This window comes from Peromyscus californicus, unplaced genomic scaffold (assembly GCF_007827085.1).
Source record: "Peromyscus californicus insignis strain IS unplaced genomic scaffold, ASM782708v3 Scaffold_4__1_contigs__length_199733344, whole genome shotgun sequence".
NCBI lineage: Eukaryota > Metazoa > Chordata > Mammalia > Rodentia > Cricetidae > Peromyscus > Peromyscus californicus.
This window is the reverse complement of record NW_026294562.1, coordinates 157,183,915-157,209,371: the sequence shown is the minus strand read 5'-3', so window position 1 is coordinate 157,209,371 and position 25,457 is coordinate 157,183,915. Positions and strand designations below refer to the sequence as shown.

General features: G+C 48.4%; 1 protein-coding gene and 1 long non-coding RNA gene across 12 annotated transcripts in view; one reads left to right on the top strand and one right to left on the bottom strand.

The window, feature by feature from the left end:
* The window catches only part of LOC128095604 (uncharacterized), a 42,897-nt gene extending 19,162 nt beyond the window's left edge, over nt 1-23,735 (bottom strand). For 2 of the 11 annotated variants that reach the window (XR_008213270.1, XR_008213271.1), the window contains exon 1: nt 1,296-3,499. This is a non-coding gene — a long non-coding RNA (uncharacterized LOC128095604). Of the gene's footprint in view, nt 1-1,295; nt 22,746-22,995; nt 23,089-23,669 lie in introns of those variants that run through there. The other 9 variants (XR_008213272.1, XR_008213269.1, XR_008213277.1 and 6 more) reach the window with 8 other exon arrangements.
* The window catches only part of Tshz3 (teashirt zinc finger homeobox 3), a 73,660-nt gene continuing 71,452 nt past the window's right edge, over nt 23,250-25,457 (top strand). The window contains exon 1 of the mRNA XM_052714722.1: nt 23,250-23,421. Coding sequence (XP_052570682.1) covers nt 23,382-23,421 — 40 coding nt within the window. The 5' untranslated portion in view covers nt 23,250-23,381. The remainder of the gene's footprint in view (nt 23,422-25,457) is intronic.

The window sequence follows — 25,457 nt, the reverse complement described above, 5'->3', positions numbered from 1 at the left end:
GTTAATCCTAACCATAATCACATTTTGGTTTTAGTCATTTAAGCTGAAGTCCCTAAATGAGGGTGTGGTGTCCTTCTTACTCACTCCCTTGTCCCTAATACTGAATGCATGCATTTTTTCTAACATGCAGTTTTTCAACTTTTGATGGGGACAATGACTTCTGTGTGTTCCACACCTCAATGCCTTATAGGATTAAAGAATACAGTGCAGCACGGAGCCCAGCATGGTACGCTCCTGTGATCCAGCACTGGAGAGGCTGAGGCAGAATGATCTCAATTTAGGGGCTAGCCTGGGCAACAGAAAAAGAGAGGGAGAGGGTGGAAAGGGAGGAGGGAGGGACAGGGGAATTGATGGGTTGGGGAGGGGAGAGGGGAGGAGGAAAGACAGAGAAAAGACAGAAAAAAGGTGCTGTGGAGACACCTCAGTGGATAAAGCACTTGCCATGCCAGCATGAGCTGCAAATTCAAACCTCCAGCATCACATAAAGCAAGCAGACGTGGAGGCTGCCTGTAACCCAATGCTCAGCCAGCAGAGAGAAAACGGGATCCTGAGGAAAGCTGTTGACCTACCCAAGCCAGAATCAACTAGTCCAGGTGGAGCAAGAGACCCTGATTCAATAATCAAAGTGGAGAGCAGTTGAGGAAGGATTCAGGCCTCCACAACACATACACACATGTCCATGCACATACTTGTGTGCCTACATCCATGTGAACACATGCATGCATGCCATCCACACTATAAACAGGGAAGAAGGAGGAGAAGGAAGGTGGGAAGAGACAAAGAAAAGCATACACGCAACACAAGGCAGACTTGTTCTTAGCACTCTGCCGAGATGTTAAATTTGCAAGATGCTTTAGTGTCTCCCCGGTTCGTGTTTTAGAACCATTTGGGGCATGGTCACTGGAAACAATAGCTTCGGAATCACCCACTCAGCCCTAGATGGAAAACCCGGGAGTCTATTGAAAATAAATTAGTAATGCCTCATTCTCAATGAGAAAAGTCTCAGGGAGATTTATAATTTTATTTTTTTTCTAAGTGCACAGAATAACATAAATCAAAAGGAGCAATACTCCACCTTGTGTTTTGACTACTTTGACCCTCTTCAACCTCTGCCAATTTTTATCTCATTTTTGTTTAACTTTATACATCAGAGTTTAATTTGAGAGCTGGTCCAGAAGACAGTGATGTATAGGTTATATCAAGTGTGGCCGAAATTACCCTGTCCCCAGGGACTTCAGAATGAAGGGAGGGTCCCGGTTGTGGAGCAGGACTAGAAGAGGAATGGTACAGCTTACCCCTTGAACCCAGCCTCCTGCCATCCCCGCTGCCTCTCATTTATTGATTTGGCCCCATTTGAAGAGCTCACAAGATTGCGTCCGTCCAGAGCTCATGCCTTCTGCCCAGCCGCAGGGCTCTCAGCATCAGCTGCTGTGGACAATGTCATTTTCCAAACCTGAAAAAGAGTTCTATTAGCATTGATTTTTCCTCTTTAAATTGTTATCTTCTCGGGAAAGTGTGCCCAGTTGGCAGCGTCGTCAGTCTGGCCCAAGAGATTGCTGGATTTGCTTGTCTGAAATGTCCAGAGAGATATCTGCCATCCACCTCATTGGGTTCATGGGCAGAACAGATGCAGGAAGTTCCAGTACTTGGGAAGCTGGAGCAGGAAGATTGCCATTAGTCGGAGGCCAACATGTGTGGGGTTATAGGTATGCACTACCATGGCCCAGAAGATTCAGCATTATTTTTTTTTAACTTTACCTTTTTTTAGGGCTCAGCATTTTTAAATATGCTTTTCCTCCTAGCAGTCATCATAGTTTGAACTCACACACTGTGTGATTTGATTTGTGTCTGTCTCCCCAACAGGATCCTAAGAACACAGACTAGTTCTGCAATGAAATAGCAGTAGAACATTCTGTGTGTTTATTTGCATATAAGGATAGAGCTGAACATATAGGAAATAGTCAAGAAATATGTGTGAATAATGTGGGGGGGGTGTTCAGGCAGGTGTATGCTACTGCTTGGGTGTGGAGGTCAGAGGGCAACTATTGTGGGTCGGTTCCCTCTTTCTCTTATGGGTTCTGGAAATTGAACTCAGGTTGTCGTCAGGTTTGGTGGCAAATTCCTTTACCCACTGAGCCATCTTGCCAAGCCCTACTCACCGGTGAGATGGGCGGCTTTCCTAGGACTGGTTAGATGGCCCAGGCACTAAGAGTGCTGATGATCTGCAGCAAACAGGGTTGGGTGTGGGGAGGCCGTATATTCCTCAGCATTCAGGTAGGAATGAGAGCAGCAGGCAGAGGATTCAGGCTACATCTGGCCATCTGATTTACTGTTAGTTCATGAAGGCTGAGAAAGGACATCAGGAAAACAGCGAAAGACGGATAGACTTGGGAGCTAGGTGACAATGCCAATGGTAGCCAAAATCTCCAGCAGATTCTTTCTATGGCCCTGCATTATTCTCCATAGGACCTACAAGCCACATGTGTGACTACTGAGGCCTAGAATGTGGAAGCTCTGAACTGATATGAATCCTATAGAATACACTGCAGTTTTCAAATGCCTTCTTGAGAGAAATGCAAAATGTCTTCCTAATAATTCTAACATTAGAAAAATCCTTATATAAATACTCACCATTGAATAAAGATAATTACTGTTGAACTTATGTCCTTTTGTGGCTGGAGCTGTGTTAAACATTTTACCATCTAGTAACTGTATCAGAGATGTCATCCTGAAGAAACCATCTAAAATATGTTTTAAAAAATATCTTTATGTGCAGTTATTCATCATAACATTCTACACTATAATGGAAAACCTAAACAAACAGAAAATAACCTAAATATTTAAACATTAGGATGATAACAACAACAAGAGAGATACCAGGGGATCCAGCGCCCTCTTCTGACTCCCACAGGCACTGCACTCACATGCACAAACTGGTACACAGATGCACATGCATACACAAAACTAAAAATGAAATTTAAATCTTCTTTAAAGAACTGTGATAATAATGCAGTGAAATGCCATATAATCATCAAAAGTGTATGAAAGATTAGAACCTGACAAAATACAATAAGAAACCCAAACAAAAATTCCATCCTCAATGTTTTCTACTCAACGTGGCTATCACTATGGAGGAAAAGCACAGAAGGAATGAAGTGGTAGCATTCAGGCCAAGGTGCCAATCTTTGTTTTGGGGGCTAGGAGGATGATTTCTTTTCCTTTTTATTTAATTTTATTTAAGAAGTGTTTGAGAAGAGCATTACAGTTACATCAAATAAAAATATCTGGCCTCAGATCTGCCTAAGTTCTGTAAATGCTGCAAGCAGTGAGTTTTATCATTCATGTGGTCCCTTTGAGGGACACACAAATCAAACTCCAAGCTTTCATGACCATCCTTTATACCTCGGGCTTGGCAGGCAATGTAGACTTTTAGCCAAGGGACTACTTCTCCAGTCTACCTAGATTCTTTCAGACTCTAAGGTCTCAGGGCATAGGTCTGGATCCTCCCTTCCCTCCCTCCCTCCCTCCATTCCCTCCCTCCCCATTTTCTCTCTACTGCTAGAAGAGCTGATGCATCATCCGCATCCAGTCTTTTCCAGTGTGTTCTTCTTTTGCTGGTTTTCTGCCTTAGACCCCCAGAGTGAACCCTGGAGGCTGGCCTAGGCAGCAGTTTCAGTGGACTGCTTCACTGTGTTTGCTGGGGTGTTTGTGATGTGGAGCCCAGGCAGCAGAGGGAGAAAGAAAAAGAGAGCAGTGGTGAATCCTACCCCTTCTTGGGCTGTGACTCTGGAAAAACAGCTCTTCAAAAGGAGAGTCCTGCTCATTGTTCTGCTTCCCAGGACTCAGGACCCTTGACCCCAGAAGGCCTTGGAATAGCTTAGCACCTCCTTATTTTCTCCTGCTTTCCTTTGCAAACAGTTTCCTTAAGAAATCCTGTTTGGTCATTTGAATTTGAATCTGTTTTCTCCTTTCCTGCTAGAATCCTGCCTGACTGAAAACTTAATTAAAAAATACAATGCCAGGTGTGGTGGCACATGCCTGTAATCCCAGAACTCAGGGAACTAAGGCAGGAGGATTGGAAGTTCAAGGCCAGCATGAGCTACATAGTGAAATTCTTTCTCTCTCTCTCTCTCTCTCTCTCTCTCTCTCTCTCTCTCTCTCTCTCTCTCTCTCACACACACACACACACACACACACACACACACACACGAAGAGATGTGTGTTGGTTCCCCACATTGTATGAGGAAGAGTCACAAAACCACTATAGAAGCACAGAGTCCCAGAGACTGGTCCCATCTACCAGCATGCTCTGGCACTGGAGAGCGGAGACTGCCAGTGCAAAGACCTGCATTCAAATCCAGGTTAGGTCAGGAAAGTGGAGAGGGGCAGGAAGAGGAAGACTCGATCCCAAGGGAGGGAGAGATGAACTGGGAAAGAGAGGATATTGGAACACAACTGAATGAAGGTAGAAAAGCGGACCTCCTGAGGAGGAGAAAGAGATTCAGCAAACTTAAGGTCAAGAGAGAGAGGAGGGTGTTGAGGAGGGGCCCGGATAAGAAAAATTACGTATGAAAATGCCATAAGGAAAACTATTATGTTCTATGCTAAGTTAAAAAATAAATAAATAGGGGCTGAGAGATGGCTCTGTGGTTAAAAGTGATTGCTGCTCTTGCAGAGGATCTGAGTTGGTTCCCAGCACCCATATCAGGTGCCTCAGAACCACCTGTAACTCCAGCTCCAGGGGATCCAAACACAAGCATCCAAGTCATCTCACATCTGAGTGTGGGGTGGGTGGGTGAAGGAAAATCCTCTCTCTCACCCTAGACTGACAGGCACTCAGGCAAAACCCCCTACCTAGCATCACCCCAGCAACCATAGCCAGTCCTGTGAGGCTCTTGCACAGAGAAGGAGGTCCAAGTGGAGCAATGCAGGGCCACACAGCAGGAGACAAAGAACATTTTGAGAAGAAAATCACTTGTTTATTTAAATACTGCACTTATGCAACACACCAGAAAGAGAAATATCAGCATTTGCTGCACTAATCAAAAGAGGAAATGCATGATTAAAAAAAAAGACAGGAACGGACAGTGTTTGCAGTAAAACTCAGCATCCTTGAAACATCCCTATTTCAACCTCATCAAGAGAGCCTCTTTTGAAAGCTCTTTGCAAACAACCCCCCCCCCCCCACACACACACACATACACCCTCTTTGTTTCTTTTCTTTAGAGAAGTCTTTCTCTTTAACTCCCTTTGGGAAACTTCTTATAAATGAGGATTTGTGTCTCAAGGGATTACTCTGGTTAGGAAAGTGTTTTATTAAAAAAATATATGTTTGCCACAGAACGTGGAGCAATATAATTAGCTGGTCCCTTCTGTTTTATTTTAAAAGGCTGTACGGCCAAGTTCTAATTAAACATATTCTCAGGACCTTTGAAGTGAGAAGGTGCCTTCAGAATCTCAAAAGGGGCGCCAAGACTAAGGAAGCCAAGGTTTAAGGGGTGTAAAACAGAAACCTGGGCTCTGGCCAGGTCACCAGGCACGCGGCACTGTAGACTCCTTTCTGTCTCCCTTTGTACTGTGAGCACAGGTCCACAGTCTTGTCCACACCACCATTGGTGGGATGTGGAACGCTGCCCTGTGTTCTCAGAGGTCATACAGGAAATGGGCTGATTTTGTTTACTGGAAGGCTGTATGAGTGCCTGGTGGGGATAATGGGGAGAAGAGTCCATATCATAGTATCATCTTTCAAGTGAGAATTGCTAAGGTCCTTGCCAGCTCTGGCACTCTGATTTGGATATGGCCCTTTCCTAGTTCCTGCCACAGTGGCATAAGAGCGGTCCAGATGATTATCTCACTTTGCTTTCTGAATTGGGGAATAAAATTGTCCTCTGACATGCTTTGTAAACCTTGGCTGGCTCAACCTAGAGAGACAGTGCACTTGCTGCATATGGAAAATAGGTAGAGAGGTGTTTATTTGTTACCCCATGGGAGAAGCAAATGACCTACGATTGGACGTGTCCTGTCCATATTCAGGATCAGCTAGATCCTACAGGACTTAAGAATTCAGATATCAATCCACTGGATTCAGTTTGTGCTGTCTGTGTGATTGTGGATGTGTGGCCATCTTACTAGGGGCTACATCTTTAAAGAAACTGGCTTCTCCCTCCCTCAGCAGCTATCAGTTGTCATTAGTTCCTCAGCTGGGGTGGGATTTCCTTCCCAACTCCCCCGCTCTGTGCAGGGATTTTGTCTGACTTAACCAAGTTGTGAAAGCTCATATATGTAACTGGCCTGTTGTGTCTGAAAAACTGTTTCACTGCATCCATCCAATGCCTCTGGCTCGTACCACCTTTCTGCCCTTCTTTCCTCAATGATCCCTGAGCCCTGGGTGGAGGAGGTACCATAAAAAGAGGGCACAAGAGGGAATGGGGGACTAATAGGATCAAAATCCATTGTACAAAAATCTCTTCATTCCACAATGCTGCACTGGTATAATCCTTTTCAAAAATATATGACAGTTACATTACAGATTTGTGCTTTAGTAACTATTGTATCCCACTTAAAATCTTTAACTTACATATATATTTATTAAACACACACAGAGTTCAGATATGTTTCTTCCCAAATCTCCCACCTTGGCATACTGCACCCTCTCTCTACCAAGCACCTTCACGACTATTACAATCTCTAGAAGGATGTAGATCTTTGCCTTGGTAGCTGATTGAGATACAAATACACCCCCTTGGGAGCCACTGAGTGGGGCAGCTGACTTTGGAGATGGCTCAGCAGTTAGGAGCTCACATTGCTCTTCAAAGACCTGTGTTGGTTACAGTTCCAGTGAAGGGAGGCTCACAATGATCTGTAACTCCAGCTCTAATGGGCCTTAAGCCTTCCTTTGGCCTCTACAGGCACCTAGACATATTGTGGCATACATGCACACAGATCCACACATGAATAAAAAGCTAAGAGTGCCATTTGGTAAGGCTGAGGCGGCAGCTTCCTGGTAGAGCCCTTGGTTTGCATGCTTGAGCTCCATCTCCAACACTACAAAACAAGAACAGAAAGTGACTTGGCATGGCTAGTGATGTAGCTCATGGTACAGCACATGCGCAGTACATGAAGGACCCTGGATTCCAGGCTCTAGCACCACAACAAAGGCCATTTGGAAGTTTTTTCCCCCTTCTTTTCTTTTAAAAACATTTTAATTAATTAATTTTTATGTCTGTTAATGTTTTGTCTGAATGTGTATCAGGTATATGCCTGGTACTCATAAAGGTCAGAGGCAAGAGTGTTGGATTCCAAAGGTAGTAAGCTGCCCTGTGGGTGCTGGGAGCTAAACTCAGGCCCTCTGCAAGAGTGGTAAATATACTTAACAGCTGAGGCATCTCTTCAGCTCTCTCTATTTTTTTCTAAGGATTATGTCTCACTATGTAGCCCTGGGTGGCCTTGAATTCGCAAAGATCTGCCTACTTCTGCCTCCTCGATGGTGGAATTACAGATGTGTATTACTACACCCCAGCCTAATTTGGTGGTTCCTTGTACAGCTAAACATGTTCTTACCATATAGATGCATCCGTCACAGCCAGGAGAAAGGAAAAGTTGTGTTCTCTCACACAGAACCTGGACTTGCATGTTTACAGCAGCTTAACTCACTGATTAGCTAATGAACGGGTCAACTGACTCTGGTACATCCACACAAAAGAATTCATCTCAGCAGTGATATGAGATAGCTTGTGGATTCGGCATGGACCAGTCTCAAATGCCTTGTATTAACATAGAAAGCAGACTCCCAAAAGGACACCATGTGTAACTTCATTTATTCATGCTATGCTTTAGGATAAACTATGCGCCATAAATGATCAATGGTTCCTCTCAGTGGTACAGGTGGATGGGGGTTCTGGCCTAAGGGACCGGGAAGTAAGGGCAGGTGGTGGATAAATTAACTATAAAAGGGGAGCCAAAGAAATATGGTATTGTGGGAGATTCGACACAGGATTTTACTATGTAGTTCAGACTGGTCTTGAACTTGCAATCCTCCTGCCTCATCCTGAAGTGCTAGGATTACAGGCATGAACTACCAGGCCTGGCCTGTTCCAAATCTTGATTGCAACAGTAATAGGACTTTAGGATTTGTCAGAACCAGAAAGACTATATGTGAAAAAGTGAGTTTTACTTTATGCAATTAAAAAGAATGGATTTTTAAATCAGCAGATGGTGGTGAGTGTGGGAGCTGTCTGAAGTTGACTTTTCCCTGTATTCATTCTGGCCTTCTTGGCACCCCAAGAAGGAGATTGGAGAGCCTGGTGGGGTTGTGCCTTCACTGGTTATAGCTACTGATACTGCTTAGAAATAATCCTTAAAAACTGAAAGGAAGAGCCCCCAACTGGATCAGGCCCTCTGGATAAGTGAGACAGTTGATTAGCCTGAACTGTTTGGGAGGCATCCAGGCAGTGGGACCGGGACCTGCCCTCAGTGCATGAGCTGGCTGTTTGGAACATGGGGCTTATGCAGGGACACTTTGCTCAGCCTGGGAGGAGGGGACTGGACCTGCCTGAACTGAATCTACCAGGCTGAGCTGAATCCCCAGGGGAGTCTTTGCCCTGGAGGAGATGGGAATGTGGGGTGGACTGGGGGGAAGGCGGGGATAGGGAGGGTGGGGGTGGGGAGGGAGGACAGGGGAATCTGTGGCTGATATGTAAAATTAAATTAAATTATAAAAGAAAAAAAAGAAAGAAAACTGAAAGGAAGGACTTAGGTTATTTGAGAAGCCAATTTTTATTATTTTGTGGGGAGTGGGGCTTTACTACAGAGTTCAAGCTGGCTTCAAATTTGTAAACCTCCTGCCTCAGCCTCTTGAATACTAGGACTAGCAAGAATGGAAAAGTTTTTATTTTCTTATCTACATCATTACTGTTTCATTCTCCTCCTGTTGGATATGGACACAGACTCACAGAGTCCTATTTCATGTTTGAAGTCCACTTGCTCTTTTGAGATGAAGCATCCATACAGTGAGATAATATTGGAGACAGAGGGGAGCATGAGGAGGTATGAAACTAGATTCCTATTGATGAAGCTGAGTCAGGACCTGGGATTTACCATGACATATTGTATCCTTATGTCCTAGGGGGCTGGAATATGTGTAAACTGGAGAATTCTTGGGTTGCAACCTAGGATCTACTGAAGTGTCTCTGAAGAGGTCAACTTAAGATGAACTGGACAATAAAGGATTTTCCTGAAATGGTGAGTATGAAGTCTCACCTTTAGCTCAGGAGCTATTGGTAGTTATTAACTACTAGGAGAGGGGGAGTTAGTTTCCTTTAGGGTGTGTGTGACTCCTGGGAGGTCTAGCATTCCAGTGGATTGCCGCACACCTCTGAGCACACAGACAGCACTGAGAGAACTGGATAGGTTTAAAAGGAAGTAACGATGCAAAGCTGGGTGGGTATGAAATGTGGAAATGCGGAGTGGACCTGCGAGGAGATGGGGGAGAGGGATGGGTACGATCCAAGCACAGTTTATGAAAGTCTCAAAGAAATAATAATAATAATAATAGTCATAAATTATATATTCATGTGGAAAGCTAGCTGAGCAGAGGCTCGAGAGAATGCCAGCAGGAGGCTTTCCTCCATGGTTCTTTCATGTACTGTAGTTCTTGCCCTGACTTCTCTCAGTGATGGACTGTTATCTGGAAGTATGAGATGAGATAACAAGTCCCACCCCCTCTACCTCATGCCAAAAAAAAAGAAAAGGAAAAAAACAAGATTAATACAAAACATATATCTAACAGAAGACAAGAAGAGGAACTGAACATGCCCCCAAATCCAAATGATCAAAAATAGAAACAGGTAGTGTTCAAACTCACTACAAATCATAGGGAGAAATGTATGCATCAATAAATGGCAGCTATGACCACCAGATACAGAAGTACTAAGAAGAAAAACCACAGCTAAAAATGCCTCCTGCTGACAAGGACGAAGAGCCGGGGCACTGCAAACCTGCTTGTGGGAAATAGACAGCCACTTTAGAGAACGATGTTGGACACTTGTGCTCTGCCATCCAGCAACTGCACCACTGCATATACATGCTGGAGTGTGTGCATTCTCACAGAGAGTTGCAGTTCCCCATTTCCAGAGACAGGGTCTGTGTAGCATGCTGCCCAGGCCAGGCTAGAACTCAAAATCATCTTACTACAGAATTCTGAGATAACAAATATATAGGATGTCTAGCTGGCATGTTTTTTAAAATCATGGGCCCTTGAAAAGAAAAAAATAGAAATGCCTAATATACTTTAATGTAGTCATAGTATAAAAATTTGAAAACAAATCAGCTATATATGACCACATAGTTGAGTCTTAAAACACTACTGAGTAAAAGACACAATACCAAATGATCCGTTTAGTGTCATTCCATTTTTATCTAAGTGTGGAAACTGACAAGGAGAAGGATAGAGGTACCCAGTGCCCTCCAGGAAGTGAGGACTGGAATTAGCAGGAGCCAGAAGGGACTTTCAAGGATGACTACAGCAAGAACTCATTGTTGTTTAAAACTTCTTCCCCATAGTTCTGAGACAGGGTTTCACAATGTAGCTCAAGCTGGCTTCAAATTTGCAATCCTCCTGCCTCACCTGTTCGAATTCTGTGACTACTATCTGAGAACAGAAAAGTTTTATTTCTTATTTATTTAGCTTAATCATATTTGCATATGATCTAAATAATCCTATACATTTTTTTCTTTAACTTTCATCATATATGTATGCATATATAGTCACTGTGTGTGTCAGGCTCTCTTTGGACTCACCATCCTCCTGTGTCAGCCTCCCTGGTGCTGGGAGAATGTTTTAGAAATATTCTTTGCTCCTCTGCATTTGTGACGTGTCTCCCACAAAGATACAGGAAGTCAGCAATGAACCAACGGAAATGCAGAAAAACATCTAGTGGTCAGGAATGTGCAAGAAACCATTCCAGGTGATGAATCCTGAGACGATGTTTTCCAGGAGAGACCACCAAGCTTGTTCTCCAAGGCTTGTTGCTGCTATTCCTCACCTTTCCTGCACCCAGAGACCTTTTAAAGGTATATGCTTTTAAGTTAAGTATCAATTCTGTCTCTTGCACTTAATGAATGTTAATCTTACAGAGTGCTCTTCATGATTTAGTACATAGCTTAGAGCAGATTTATTCTTATACAAGTCTACAACGACTTAAGGTGAGTGCCAGGATCCAACAGCTTCTCTTTGCCTGGAGATTTCTCATCTAAAAACCTCAGAGAAGAGGTTTAAGGTGCCACACCCATCACCTCTTGAACAAGTAAACACATTCTGCAGGGTCTGAACATGAGCTTTGTGTAGTTTCCATGTAGAAAAACCTCTTCACCTGAACCTACTAACTTCCTTTTATATTTTAAATATAAGTCTAACACACTTGGGCCTCTGTTTGCAAGAACACATCAGCTTGGAAAGATAAGAATGAAGGAGAGGGGGCTGCGGGAAGCTGAGGCTATGTATCCAGCACACAGCGGTGCATGTCTTCAATGCCAGCACTCAGAACCAGTTCCTCTTAGTGTTTCTAGGTCTCCAAGGTATGTCTGACCTGAAACAGATCACAGCTGAGTAAAGAATCACAGCGGCCCTGACACAACTGTAAACTTACTTAAAACATTATGAAATTTGTTTTCCAAGTTTTGTTTTCCTTTGTGGAACCCGATTCTGTGGTTCTCAGGCATGAACTTTGTAGATGACAACGTGTGCCAATCAAAAGGCTGGACACACCTGGCAGGCTCTAGGCCATCCTGGGCTACACAGTGAGACCCTGTTTGGACATTGTCTAAATCGTTTTTAAAAGTGAGGAACACTTATAATAAGTGGTGGCCATCAAATGAAACTCATCATTCAGGCAAGCAAATCATGTATCTATTTTCCTATAAAGAAGTTGTATAGGAATACTGACGTATCCATGTAAACCCAATTCCCTGCATATAAGTTATATGAATATAAATATATGCAAATGCAAATATAGAGTACCTTCAAATACAAATGTATATGAACACACATGTGCAAAATATAATTGTATAAATACAAATAGAAACATGCATGTCCATAGATATACAGATTTAGTGGGAAAATATTGGTCTGTATTACATGTATATGCATGGTTTGGATCCCATAAAGAATCAGGGGCTGGATACGGAAGTGGTGAGGTGGCTCAGTGGGTTAAGGTGCTTGCTGCCAAGCCTGATGACCCGAGTTCAATCCTAAGGACCACACAATCGAAGGAGAGAACTGATTCCTACAAGTTGCCTTCTAACCTCCATATGCATAATGTGTACACACACACACACACACACACACACACACACACACACACAAATAGATAGATAGATAGATAGATAGATAGATAGATAGATAGATATGTAATGATTCTTTTAATTTCATGTGTATGGATGTTTTGCCTACATATATGTCTGTGCACCATTTGAGCACCTGGTGCCCAAGGAGATCAGACAGGGCATTGAGTTACAGATGGTTGTGAGCTGCAATGTGAGTGCTGGGAAATAAACCCAGGTCCTCTGGAGGAGCAGTCAGGTCAGTGCTCTTAACCATTGAGCCATATCTCCAGGTGTGTGTGTGTGTGTGTGTGTGTGTGTGTGTGTGTGTGTGTGTGTGTGTGAATTAGGGGCAAGGATGTACTTGCTTAGAATTTACCAGTAACTCAGCTGTAGAGCACCTGCCTAGCATGTACAAGGCTTCACTCTCAGCAACTGCCCACACCCACCCACCCCTAGGGAAAAAAAAGAAAAAAAGAAAAAAGAAAAGTTGAGGATTTGGGTAGAAATCACCTATAGCTGAATAATTAAGGGACAGGTGCATCCTCAGAACAAAGTGACCTTTTCATCAAGTTACAAAACATTAAAGGTTAAAGAATGTTTGAAAGGAAGTTAATACTTTTAAAACACTGGAAAAATTGCCATCTGCTCAAAGGCCTGACCAAAAACGAGAGTAAAGACCCAGGTAATCTTTGGGAGCTCCGGCAGGTTCAGCTCCAGCTCAGAACCATAAAGGAAGCTAAGTCCTCCTCAGGAGATGAGGGGCAGGACCTGCAATCCACGATCTGTGCAGCACCTGAGCTCAGGAGAGGAACCCCTTAGCAGGCTGGCTCCTAATTGCAATCTTGAAGTCATACTCCTCTCTCGCGAGGAGAGCAAATCAATGAGAGTGTCAAATTTTCCCAGCTCCTATTTTCCATCTGACCTGGATGGTGCAAATTCCATTCGCTGCTAAGAGGGAAAATAGAAATATCATCTTGGATCCTTAGCAAAGCACTTCCTCTAATGAGTGCCTAGAAAGGTCTGAGGGAGCCTCCTTATCAGCTCTGCAAAGGCCCCCAGCTCTTCCCTGAAGCAGGGAGACTTGAGCCTGCCTTTCATAACTCTCCCTTTCTCCCTTTCCCTGCTCCACACTCATGCTTGTATCCTTTGCCTGTCTGGAAAGTCTGACCCTGGCTGGGACTGTAGTTCTCATGCTGGCTTTAGGGGCACCACCACGAGATGGCTGACTAGTATATACCAGGCTCTTCAACCAGCCAATGGTATGCATGCACCCATAGGAGCCCCTGAAAAGTACCTTCTATGTACCTCTCTCACATCTGGAGCTGATCTTGAAAGCTCCAGCATGTGAGTATCTCCCACTTTGATGAGGGTTTTTCTCCTTAGGTCCCAGGTGCTTCAGATAGAGAGAGCTGTTACTAGGTGAGTTGTGGACCACCTAGCCAGCCTCCCATTATTAATTCCAAAGCTTGCACTCACTTGCCAAGAATAGGTGCAAGTGAGTATAAATACAGATCATGCCTTCTAAGAGGAACTGAGTGGCTTGTTCATTGTAAATGGTTCAGAGGAGAGAAGGCTCAGGGCTGGACTGGAGAGGCACCCTCTGTGTTCCTACCTTTCCACTTAGCTGCTCGAATTTATAGAAGGGATTGTATGACAAACTTCAGCGATGCAGGATGATCAAGACCCATCCACAAGACTTAGCTTTCCTGGCCCACAGCTGAGGTCTGAGCATGATTAAGGAAGGACTTTCTGAGACATGGTCAAGATTGACCCATCTGCCAGGTATAGGGACACTCTCTTCCCAGGCCTTCCTTTGTGGAAACTCCCCAAACACACAAGCTAGCAGTGTGTTTGAGAAAATGCCCTTTTGTATTTGAACCAACTCTTGCTACCAGCTGTGTGCCATATTCATTCTCACCAGGCCCAAGATCAGAACCTCTTCTCTTTAGTCAACACTCCTTAAAACCCTGAATGACAGGAAGGGCTCATGTGGTAGTCCCCTCTCATTGGACACCCTACTTTGAGGATGGAGATAAAAACCTGCCAAGTGATCCAAAATCAAACTAACTCTTTCCCAGATTTTTTGGTACCTACCATTTTTCCTTGGGTTTGTTCGTTTGGCTAGCCCCAACTCTCAATCCTCCTACCTTAGCTTTCAGGGTGCTAGGATTACAGATGTAAGACAGCAAGTCAAACTTACTGCTTGGGGTCCTTACAGTTACTGATCCAGCCTTGGATCAGGAGGCTAGGCTCCTGCATGCCCAGAGACTCCTTGGTTGACGGCCAGGGAGGACAGTTGTAAACAGCTGACTTCTGCTGAGCATGTCTAGGGAAAAGTGCTTAAAGGGGGTTCACATAACCCCATAAAGACGCTTGTGGACTGGGGAAAGGGCTGGAGATTAAGTACGGTCTAGGGTAACTAGGGGGTAGGGGGCAACACAGAGCCTTGTGAGTGGGAGAGGGGATAAAGTGCTCATCACTCCACAGCAGAGTACAGTGCTAACTCTTAGGTTAAGGCTGGCATGGGGTAGGAAGATGCTGAAGATTAGTCTGTAGCTAGACCAGAAGACCGGCTTGCTAGGCGCCTGAGAAATCAAATACTCCTTGGTCACCAAGGGCAGTTCTGTTTTAAAGTTGGTTCCCTTTACACTCTCTTGCATATCCCCTTGCGGGGCCTCTACGTGCTGACTAGCAATTTACATGATCCCCTTTGTACACATTCATAGGGGCTGCCTTGAGCCTGGGTGCTTTTTCACTAATGTCTCTGTCCAGGTGATTTCCGCCTGCTGAGGCTCCTGCCAGCATCTGGGTGGAGCCTGCATCTCCATTCCCAGGAGCAAAGCTGCTGCAGCAGGCCACAGTCGGAAGTCCCAGGCCTGGTGAAGCCTGAGAGTCTAGCATAGCTCCAAGCTGGGCGACCTGCCCGGCCTGTTGGTATGGAATCCTCCCCTCATGGCAGGTTAGACGTGTCTGCTCCAGAATGTTGGCATTGGGAAGTCAGCTGTGGTCTGAGATGAGCCAAGGGCCAGCACAGCAAAAACACTATTATAAAAGTATCGAGGGCCGACCTAAGCTCCTTGAGAGTCACCACCTGCTTTTGCGCTCCTACTGCTTTAAGCCTAGGGTAGAGGCTCTATGCCATTGCTAATCCACTAGGCCAGCCCCAAAGCCTTCCTGTGCCTAAGAGCACCTGTAGAGTACCACCTCCCTTCCCCGAGACCCTCCCACCCTCCTGTCCCAGAAGGGCCACGCTTTGTCCCGCCTCTGGAGGGCGCTAAAGGAGAGGTGGCAAGGCCAGCTTCTGCTGTCTGCTCAAAGGGGGAGCCCCAGGGACTTTGCCATACTCCCACCCCCCGCGCGCCTAATTTGAATATTTCATTGGCTGCCGCCAGTCTGGTCAATTTATCATGCAAATGCGGGTGCCCTCCGAGCCAGAGAGGAGCCACCGCCCGCGCTGGAGAGCGGCGCCCGATTGGTGGCGCAGACAGCGGCATTTGTAATGTTTTTCTTTGGACATTAGAGTCATTTACCAATGCCATCGCAGCAACTCCAGGCACTGCATCACAAGCCACTTAAAGGGTTTTATTGGCAGCTTTGAAACTTCTTAACATGTTCTTTTATTTTATACCAGGTGTCGACCAGTGTCTGACCTTCCTCTAGTCCCCCCACCCCCACCCCAAAAGCTACAAACTAGTTAGTTCCTTCAGAACTGGTGCACTGGGTGGGGACAGCTAAGCTTTGACTTGGGGAGAAGAACTCACAGACCCTAAATGAATAACCTGAGAATTCTTATGACGGTCCAGGAAGGGCTCTCCGAAAGAGAGAACAGAACAGAAAAACAGAAAAGGAGAAAGGAGGAGGAAAATACAAGAGACAGAAGACAGAAAACAGCAGACAAAATTTAGTAAGGGTTTCTGTGAAGGGTGTGAGTAGATCTTTAGATCTTCTAGACGGAAGAGCCCCTGGGGCCAGACACCACTTGAATATTACATAATCTGACCCTCCGGCCCCCTATCGTCCAAATACAAGTGATATTTATCAAGTTTCAAGACATATAAAGGAGAAAAGAATAGAGCCCCTTGCCCCGCTTTACCTGCCTTTATTCAGTGCTATGTTTGGTCTTCCCCGTTTGGGAAGTGGAAACAGTCAGACATCATCACGAATTAAACAGAAAAGAGGAGCGCTGTAGGAAGAGAGAAAAGGGAACGAGATTCCTCGTGGTCTGGTAAATTCCCTGGCCAGTTAATGAGATCATCTGGAAGGAAGGTGGGCTGTTTGGTCCTCGATGACCGGGTGTTTTGACTGCTGGGACCTCTTCCTCCTTTATTCGAAGAGCCGGGGTTCAGACCAGCATCAAGTCACTAACATCCGGGAGCTCTCACCGCAGCGCGGGAGCAGGTGGGCATCTCCGCAACACCATCATCAAGGAGCTATTCACTCCTAGCTAGGAGCGAGTCCCACTGTGGCTGGCGACGGCGATCTTTAACATGGGTTTTGTTGGTTTTTAAAATGTCCAAACAGTTTCTAGAAATCTATTTCACCCAGTGGAGTTGGAGAGGGAGCTTGCAATGACGTAGGAGAGATTCGGGCAAATTCCACCTTAGAACCCAAGTCCGCAGGTGGGACCTGACCGAAGGGCATTTTACTGGTAACTGCTCTTCAAATGGGCTTAATGCAGTTCTGTCCTCTTTAGACGGAAATACAAAGACCTTTTGTTTTCTTTATTTAATTTTTGGTCTCCAAAAAGTTTTCTGAAACTTTGGTAAACGAATGAAAAAGCATTTCGGAAGAAAAAGGAGGTGTCTGAAAATGCCCTGCTGAGTATGCAGGAAGGACGGTAGGGTGGGGAGGAGGGAGAAGGAATCGCCTCCCCCCCAACCCCCCCCCCCACAGGCACTGTGGGTAACTAGGCTGCCTGCATAAGCCCAGACCCTTTACCACCCTAATCATTCACCTTCTGTTCCGCTGCTAAGTTAGGTTTAGTTTTTGTTTTGCTTTTCTTTAAATGCTTTGCTAACTGCCTGGGAATCAAGGATGGGGAATGGGGATGAAGCAACTAGAAGAGAAACCTGCAGGCACAAGCTTTCTTGGGGTGGGGAGGCGTCATCCCTGGAATTTGTAACCGAACTCCTCCTCTAGTCAACATGCTTCCAACCTGCCCCATCTGCATCCCATCCGCAGCTGGACTGGTCACCAGCATCAAGGCTACAGGAGATGGAAGCTCATCAGCCCTTTGTTCTTCAAGTCAAGAAGTTCAGCTGAAAACCTGCAGATTTGCATTGGCCATGTAGGTGCAGCTGAGCCTTTACCTCCGAGTCCCAAGACATAAGACATTTGCAAACTAGACACCATACCATGACGGGGTTGGGGAGTGTGCCTGCACGTGTGAGTACAGTGTATACCACTACTGTTGGCTCTGGAAAGTAAGTGCTTCGCACTTCCCAAACTAATTCTTGATTTTGCATAAAACCATTCTCTTACTTTTCTCCCAAGATTGCCACCCCCCACCCTTAATTTCTTCCCCAATGCATCTGACACCACTCTCCAGAAGCCTGAGAGAAGTGGCATTAATATACCGCCCCAATTTTCAAAGGTTTATTTCATGTCCAAACTGTAAAAGTTCTTGAGAGAATTCACAGACAAAACATCTGGTTTCTTAAAACAAAGCTACTGGAAAAAGAGAAGCAAACTTCACTGCTGTGTAAAAGTACCTTTAGCAAACAATTTACTGCCTGCCTCAGGCCCTAACCTCCAACTTTATCAGAGACTAAAGCCCAGTTTCCAGGCTGAGGTGTGTAAGCAGTAGGAGTCTCAGGACCTATGGCACTTCCCAATCACTGCCTAACCCAGAAAAGTGAGGGGAAAAGCAGGTCCATGAGGCTTCCCAACCACTTCAGGCTGGAGAGGACCTAGTGCTGGACTCTGGGTCAAGGCCCACCCCTGGGGTGTTGCCAAAGGCCCATGCCATCACCAAATGCTTCCAGAGTCCTTGTCCTTCAAGGTGACACTTTCATGGACCCAGCAAGTACCCCCCTTCTGAGGTCAGAGTTTAGGCTCTAGGTGTTTCAGGGACACCAGTCAATCCTAGCTCCTTCCCTAGAATGGTGGTATGCAGGACACCTCTTGGTGGGCACTCCACTGAAGACACACCCTAGCTTTTGCTGGAGCAGGGGGGCTGTCATCTAACTGTCCTCAGTGGCCACCTGGAACACAAACTTGGCTGTCTCCAGGCAGTGGCCAAGCTACTACTTTCCACGGTATAATTATAAACAGTATACTGTGCTGGGGGTCAGCCCCTTGCTCCTCCAAACACTTGTTTTGAGCCATGCCTGTAATTGATAATACCCTACCCTCAAGGAGGCTCAGGCTAGCCAAGGTGGGTGAGACCTATGGTAAAAAGGTCCCAGGAACGGAAATCCAAGGCTCAAAAATTGGAAAAGCTGGGTAGGATGTCTAACCCTTGACCTAGACAACTCTCTTTGGAAGGTTTCTGCAGATTGTTGCCCATCTGGAGACAGTGGAGCACCTGGTTTCCACTGAGTCTGAAATACAGTCTTGGTGATCAGGATTGCCTTCTTGGCTGCAGGGAGTGGGAAGGGCTAATAATATATATGACCACCTAATTCCAAGGCAAGTCTCTGACCCAGATGCCAGCTCACAGTTTCATGGGCTTTTGCCACTGGGTGTTTAGGTGAATTGGTTCACTTCCTTCAGCTCCTTCTTCCTCCTTCTATTTCAGGGGCTTAAGAAATTATTCCCGGAAACTCCGCACCTCGAGGTAGAAGTATCTGATTTAGACACTTACAACCCAGCACAATTCAAAGCGGATCAGAAGTTCCTAGGTGACTGAAAGCCTGTTGTGCTTTTAAAAGATAACCGAGTTTCTATGAAGAATCGGGTAAACGTTTTATACATCGTATATCCTTTACAAAATTCTATCTCCTCCACCCACGGGCTTTTCTGCCCTCTAGTAGAGTGTGAAAACAGCTGGACCGCTGTGTGTGGAGCCTAGACCCTGCTGCACAGGCTACTTTCCCGAGCATGCCTGCCCAATGCTTCCTGACCTTTTCCAGAACCCAGCAAACAGCGCTAGCCTGAACGGGGCTCTTTCCCCCTCGGAATTCCCTAACCGCGATATGAACTGCCGGAAGGGTTGTTTGCCGGCAGGACAGTCGACAGAAATATTTACAATAATAATAAAGTCAGGTTAAATGCCGGGTAGACTTCATTCAGATGTCATAGGAGTAGAAACCTGCACATGCCCTTCCCCTGAGGTTCTTAGAGCAAACAGAAGGCCTTGGGGAGGGCCAGACTCATCAGGGACACCTGTGTGTGTGTGTGTGTGTGTGTGTGTGTGTGTGTGTGTGTGTGTGTGTGTGTGTGTGTGTGTGTGTTTACCATTTGGGTAGTTGCAGAAGGAGCGGAAAGCAAAGAAGTACAATAGGGAGAACTCGAAACTGTAGCCCAGGTAGCCAGAAACTATCTGCAAGCGCCGGTTTCTCAAGGTCTTGCCCTTTTTTTTGGTAATGATAAATGAATTACAGACTCACTGCTACCCAGACGCCATTTCTCCCTAAATGGAACCCTTCAGTTTTCACTGAGTCCATCGGTCTGCATTTCTCCCGGTCAGGCCCTGGGAAGCAGCCAGCAGTCAGCCCCGGTTACGCAAAGCTGTCCCCACCCCCTTTTGAAATCTTGCTAAGTGCAGTGGGTGAACTCCATAACCTAGCACCTAGCCCAGGTTGAGGGACTTAAGGTCCCGCATTCAGGTAGTTTCAGGGTCTATTTTGTGCGAATTTGGAGAACTTTTCTCTTTTAGTTACACCCAGCGCTGCCGCAGAAGCGAAGATAAACCCTAGTGAAATATAAGGACTAGGTTGACCTTGCGCACTTTCCTCACTTTCATCCCTAGAATGACCTGAAAAACTATGCATGTGTTGAGATCCCCAAATTAAGGGTGAATAGGTGCATGTAGCTAAAAGAACTCAGCAGCAATCAAGAATCCAGTCAATGCCAAGCCGGCCGAGTCTGTCTGAGTGCCCCACCGGGCAAGGCAGTGTGGTCTCAGTGTGCACTCCGCACAGCCCGAGTTGTGCGTGACAGGCTGTCGCTGCAATGTGCAGCCCATTGACACTGATGGATGCGCCAATGGTTGGACGGACAGATGTTAGGGCGGATCACACAGCGCGCCGTTCCTGAGCAGGGAGGGCTAGGCACTGGCAAGCAAGGGGGCCGGCAGTCAACAAGGGGACCAGCCCTTAGGCCGCGGCACGGGGAGGGGGTGCACGGTGAAGGAACGAAGGTTGAGAGAGCAGCAAAGGGAAGGAAAGGGAGAGGGAAGCATCCTTTGGGCAAACTCCCGGTGCGTGTTACCCAGTGCTGTAAGCACGTCGCCGCCGGCGTGCCTAAATGGGTGCTCCGCTCTTGGAACGTGAGCTGGGGACCTTCGGGGTCTGACCTCCAGCGGCAACGACCCTCCTCCAGGCAAAAGGGGCCCCGTGGCCAACTGAACCGTGAGGCCAACGGCGGGGCCAGTCGACTCACCGATCCCTCGCTCGCAAGAAGCGTTACGCGCCCTTGGGGCCGCGTCTCCCCGGCCTGGAGGAAACGCAGCTTCAGTCTCTGCGGTCACAAGCACCAAGCGCTCCGGGTTTGTTTCCACCCACAAGTACGCCCCACACACAGGCAGCCCGGGAGCCCGGCCTCAACTCGCCTCGGGCTCTCTGCTCCACCCGGGATCCGTACCAGTTTAACTCAGAGAGCTCCGGCGCGACTAGGCATTGGAGCGGGCTTTATAGCCCCGGAGGGCAGCAGCCGCACTTCTGCATTCAGGCAGGCGTCTGGACCCAGCCCAAGCCCGCCGGTCGGTGGCTAGCGGAGACTTTTGATCTTACCGGTAGGGTGAGATCTTGGTCTCCAGGTCTACAAGAAAAAGAAAGCACGCTGTGAACTTTCAAAACTTGAAAAAGCAACCACAAGAAAGCATGGAAAAGAGACAGAGCTGAAGAGGAGGGAAGAGAAGAATAAGTTCAAAATAATAAGAAAAGAAGAAGAAGAAGAAGAAGAAGAAGAAGAAGAAGAAGAAGAAGAAGAAGAAGAAGGAGAAGAAGAAGAAGAAGAAGAAGAAGAAGAAGAAGAAGAAGAAGAAGAAGAAGAAGAAGAAGAAGAAGAAGAAGAAGAAGAAGAAGAAGAAGAAGAAGTAGCAGAAAGCAAGGCCAGGGCTTGCAGCTTCCAGTGCGCTCAGGCGGCTAGTCCTGGGGCGCAGGGCGCGGGCCCTCGGGTGGACTGTGGGCCTCGGGGCTCGCATGGGTGCCAGGGTCCCGGCCAGCGCTCCCAGACACATTGCAGTTCCGGGGAGCTGGGGGCCCAGAGGCCACCCTAGCCACCACCGCCCAGCAGCGCCCTGAGCCCGCTGCGCCACGGCCGCCCCATTCTCGGCCTAAGAGCTGGCCCAGGGAGACGCAATCGAGCCCGCAGCGCATCGATGCGCCGCCGCCCGCGCCGCTCGGGCTCTGGCTGCCGCTCCACCGCCGCCGCCCGAGGGTCGCCCGCGTGAATTCCAGCCTACCGGCGCCCTCACCACCAGAGTAAGTGAGCCCTCGTTGCCCTGTCGCCAACGCAACCCCGCCAGCTGCCTCCTTCCCTAGGCGCATCGGCCGGGTCCGCCTGGAGCCTCTGCAACCCCAATCACCCAATCAATAATCAATCCCCCTTCATCCAGAACTGCCCCTAAACCCGGCGCGGCTGGGGTGGTCCCCTGTCTAGGACGCGCCCCGGCGGGGGATGGGCAGGGGAGTCCGAGTTTCTTTTGCCGCCCCCGTCCCGCCTTGAAACCCGCTGTCGCCATGGGTGGGGGGCGCGGCCAGGAGCCTAAGGGGGCAAGACGCGGGGTGCTGAGACTGTGATCATCCCAAAGTCAGTAAAGGAAACTTGAAGGTGCCCCCTCCTATGCTGGCCCCCGAAACACGCCTGGGAAAGTTTGCCTAGGGGAAAAAAACCAGAGAGAAGTAGCCACGGAGGGTCCCAGGAGAAGAGCCCCAGGGCCCACACCCATGGTAGCCCGTGCCTCCTCTCTCTGGTGCGCCCCGGGGCCCTGGGATCTTTGTAGGGGCACCATCCCGAGCTGGGGAGCGCTCTGAGGCTTTGCACGCGGCGGGTGGAGAGGAGTGCGGGCCGGGAGGGGCAGTCGGGAGCGGCCCCGGGACAAGCCCGGGTAGGGAAGGAGGGTTGGGTGGGGGTTGCGGGCTCCCCCGGACGGGCTCTGCTGGGCGGGCCCCGCTCCCCTGCGTGAGCGCACGGGGCGGAGGCTGAGGGCCGGCTCTGGGTGGCTGGACTTGGGCGGGGGTCCTAGGCAAGCATCGGGGCCGGGGCTGGGGGCGCCCCCGCGGGCAGGCTAGTGACACGATCATCTCCTTTTCCTTTAAGCTTGCCTGTTGCCGACGCCGCCGCTCCAGCCGCGCCGTGGGCAGAAGACTGGACCGCTGAGCCCCGGGCCGCGGCGGCGGCTGCACCCCCCCACCCCCAACACCTCCACCCCCGGATGCCTTGACCTCCCTGTCTGGGGGCGGGAAGCGGGGCAGGACCGGCCGGGGTCGCTCGCGGGCTCCTCCTCTCATCCCTCTGCCCGCCTTCCCCTCCCTCTCTCCCCGCCCTCCAGCCCCGAACCCCGCGCACCTCGTCTAGGGACGGGGCGGGGGTGGGGGGGAGGGCGACCGCTCCTCCCCGCCCCCTCCTCTTCGGGCCTCTGGAGCGATTTGTCAAACTTCCCATTCCGCCGGCAGCGTGGTCCTCCTCCTCCTCCTCTGCCTCCTCCTCCTCCCCCCGCGCTCCTCCTTCCCCGCGCCTCCCTCGCCCGCCCTCCTTCCCTCCGCACGTTCGGGGATCGCGGCGGAGCGCAGCGAGGGGGGGACGCGGAGAGCCGGGGCGCAGCAGCATCCTGCGGGCGGCCGCTCTCCGGGGGGGAGGCTGCGAGCAGGCCCGCCTCGCCCCCCCCCCCCCCGCCCCTCCCTCCCTCGGCTCAGCCCGGCAGCGGCGGCGGCGGCAGTCGCGGGAGAAGCATCATGCCGAGGAGGAAGCAGCAGGCGCCCCGGCGCGCAGCAGGTACGAGCGGCTTCCCCTTCCTCCTCCAGTCCTCCTCCTCTTCCTCTGCTCGCGCCGCGCCTCCGGGCTGCCGGCCCCCGCGCTGCTGGCCGCACTCCTCGCCTCTTTCTCTCCCTCTCTTTCTATGCGGGCGCAGAGTAACTCCGGGAGCCCGGTCTGCTCGTGGCTTTCCTGCCTGGGTGCGCGCGCCCCCGGTTGCCCCGCTACGCTCTCCGCTCAACCCGCTCGCACACCCTCCCGGAGACTACCGAGCTGGGCTAGATCTCCACCTCCGCCGCTCTGGCTGCAGCAGGGAAGGCGCTCTTCAACCCGTGTCTTTCGGTGGAGGGGGGGGGGGGGGCGGGCGGGGTCACCTGAGTTCTCTGGGACACCTTCCGTGTTGTCCTGGGTACTACCCGGTGCCTATCCGGACGAGAGCTATCCAGAGAGTGAGCTAGCCGATCCCTCTGGCCACCTTACTGCTAATTCGATTGATTCTTCATTTATTGGGCCCAAACCCGGTACAGCGGTGGAAACCAGAGCGCACAGGGTCTGGGTATTGTCAGATGACTGTCAGGTCAGTGTTGGATGCTGACATTCCCTCCACTCGTGAATATCTTCTTACCCCCTCCCTCTCTTTCCGCTGCTGTTCTCTACCCTCTTCTAGCACTTAGTTCTGGGACGTATCTGAGTACTCCCCCCCCCCCCCTTTTCCACCAGGAACGTCAACTTCTGTTAGGACTGAGCTGCTTTTTTTTTTTTTTTCTGGAAAAAAGAATCATTGAAAATAAAACAAAACCCACACACATAACATTATTTTGCAATAATGTCGGCTAGGGGCACGTTGGCTGGAAGAAGGGTTTCTGGCCGGTTGCCACCCTTGATTTGATGACTGATTGATCGCCCGTCATGCCTGTGCCTTTGATCTATTCATTCCCAATAAACATCAATAAATCACTTGCAATAGTGAGGCCAAGCTCCATGACGTCAGGAGGGCTCTGTCAGTGCAACTTCAGGGATTTGGGGCGGCTTGCTGAGAGAGGACCACATATGGACGTGATGTATTTTGATATGAGTAACATTCGGACATGCTGAGGCTCAGATGCTGCCTGAAGGGGAGGGTTGCTTAGGAGTCCTTTTCTTCAGTCTTGTTCCCTTTCAATTCTCTTTTGATAGAAGAGGGGAGGGCTGAGAGAAGGGTCACCGAGGTAATGTTCTGCGTGCTGTTGGTACCCAGGCTGAAGATGGTGGTACCTAGGCTAGTGGTGATGGTGATGACCATCAGACCAGCTTGGCTTCCACCTCAGCTGTACTCTGGCCTGCAGTCTCTTTATCAGGGTCACTGAGAAGGAACTTCTCCCAGAAGTGTACTGGCCTGTCAGTGTTGTGAAGAAAGCTTAGGAGGGATTAAACTTGGTTTGGTGCATGAATGCTTGCATGTTTTCGGTGTTACCCACATTTAGAAAGTTTGAAGATCCCAACAGAGAGATCACCTCCTCACTGATGCTGCCTGCTCATCCCACCTCCTCCTTTAAATTCCAGGCTTTAGCAGTGAGCTTATCTCCCCAAAATAAACTCTGAAACTTTGGAGGCATCCTTTACAAAGTTGGGTAGTAGGAATGTCTTGGGCTTCTTCCAGTCTGTGATTTTTTTTCTTTCCTTTTTGGGTACACATTTTTTAAGGTATCTGTGCCTCCATCCAATGAAGCATATGCGGTTGCATCTTTCCATGTGATTTTGAACTCTGTAGTTTGGCTTTACTGTTCCACCCTGTCCATATGACAAGTTTCTCAAATGTGCTGTTAGTTTGATTTTTACTCATTTTATTATTCTTTTGTAAAGCAACCTGTTCACTAACCTTTTTGCACTTTTAAGCCAGCCAGGAAATCTCAGGTCAGTTAAGGAAAATTCATTATATAAAAACCTGACTGCAGGACGAATGGGAGATGGAAGAATGGCTTTGCTCTATCAAAATGACCCGTCAAAACGACTTTGTTTCATATTTGATTTAATTGTCTCTCTCCTGACAGGCACATTCATCAATAGCTTAATGGTCA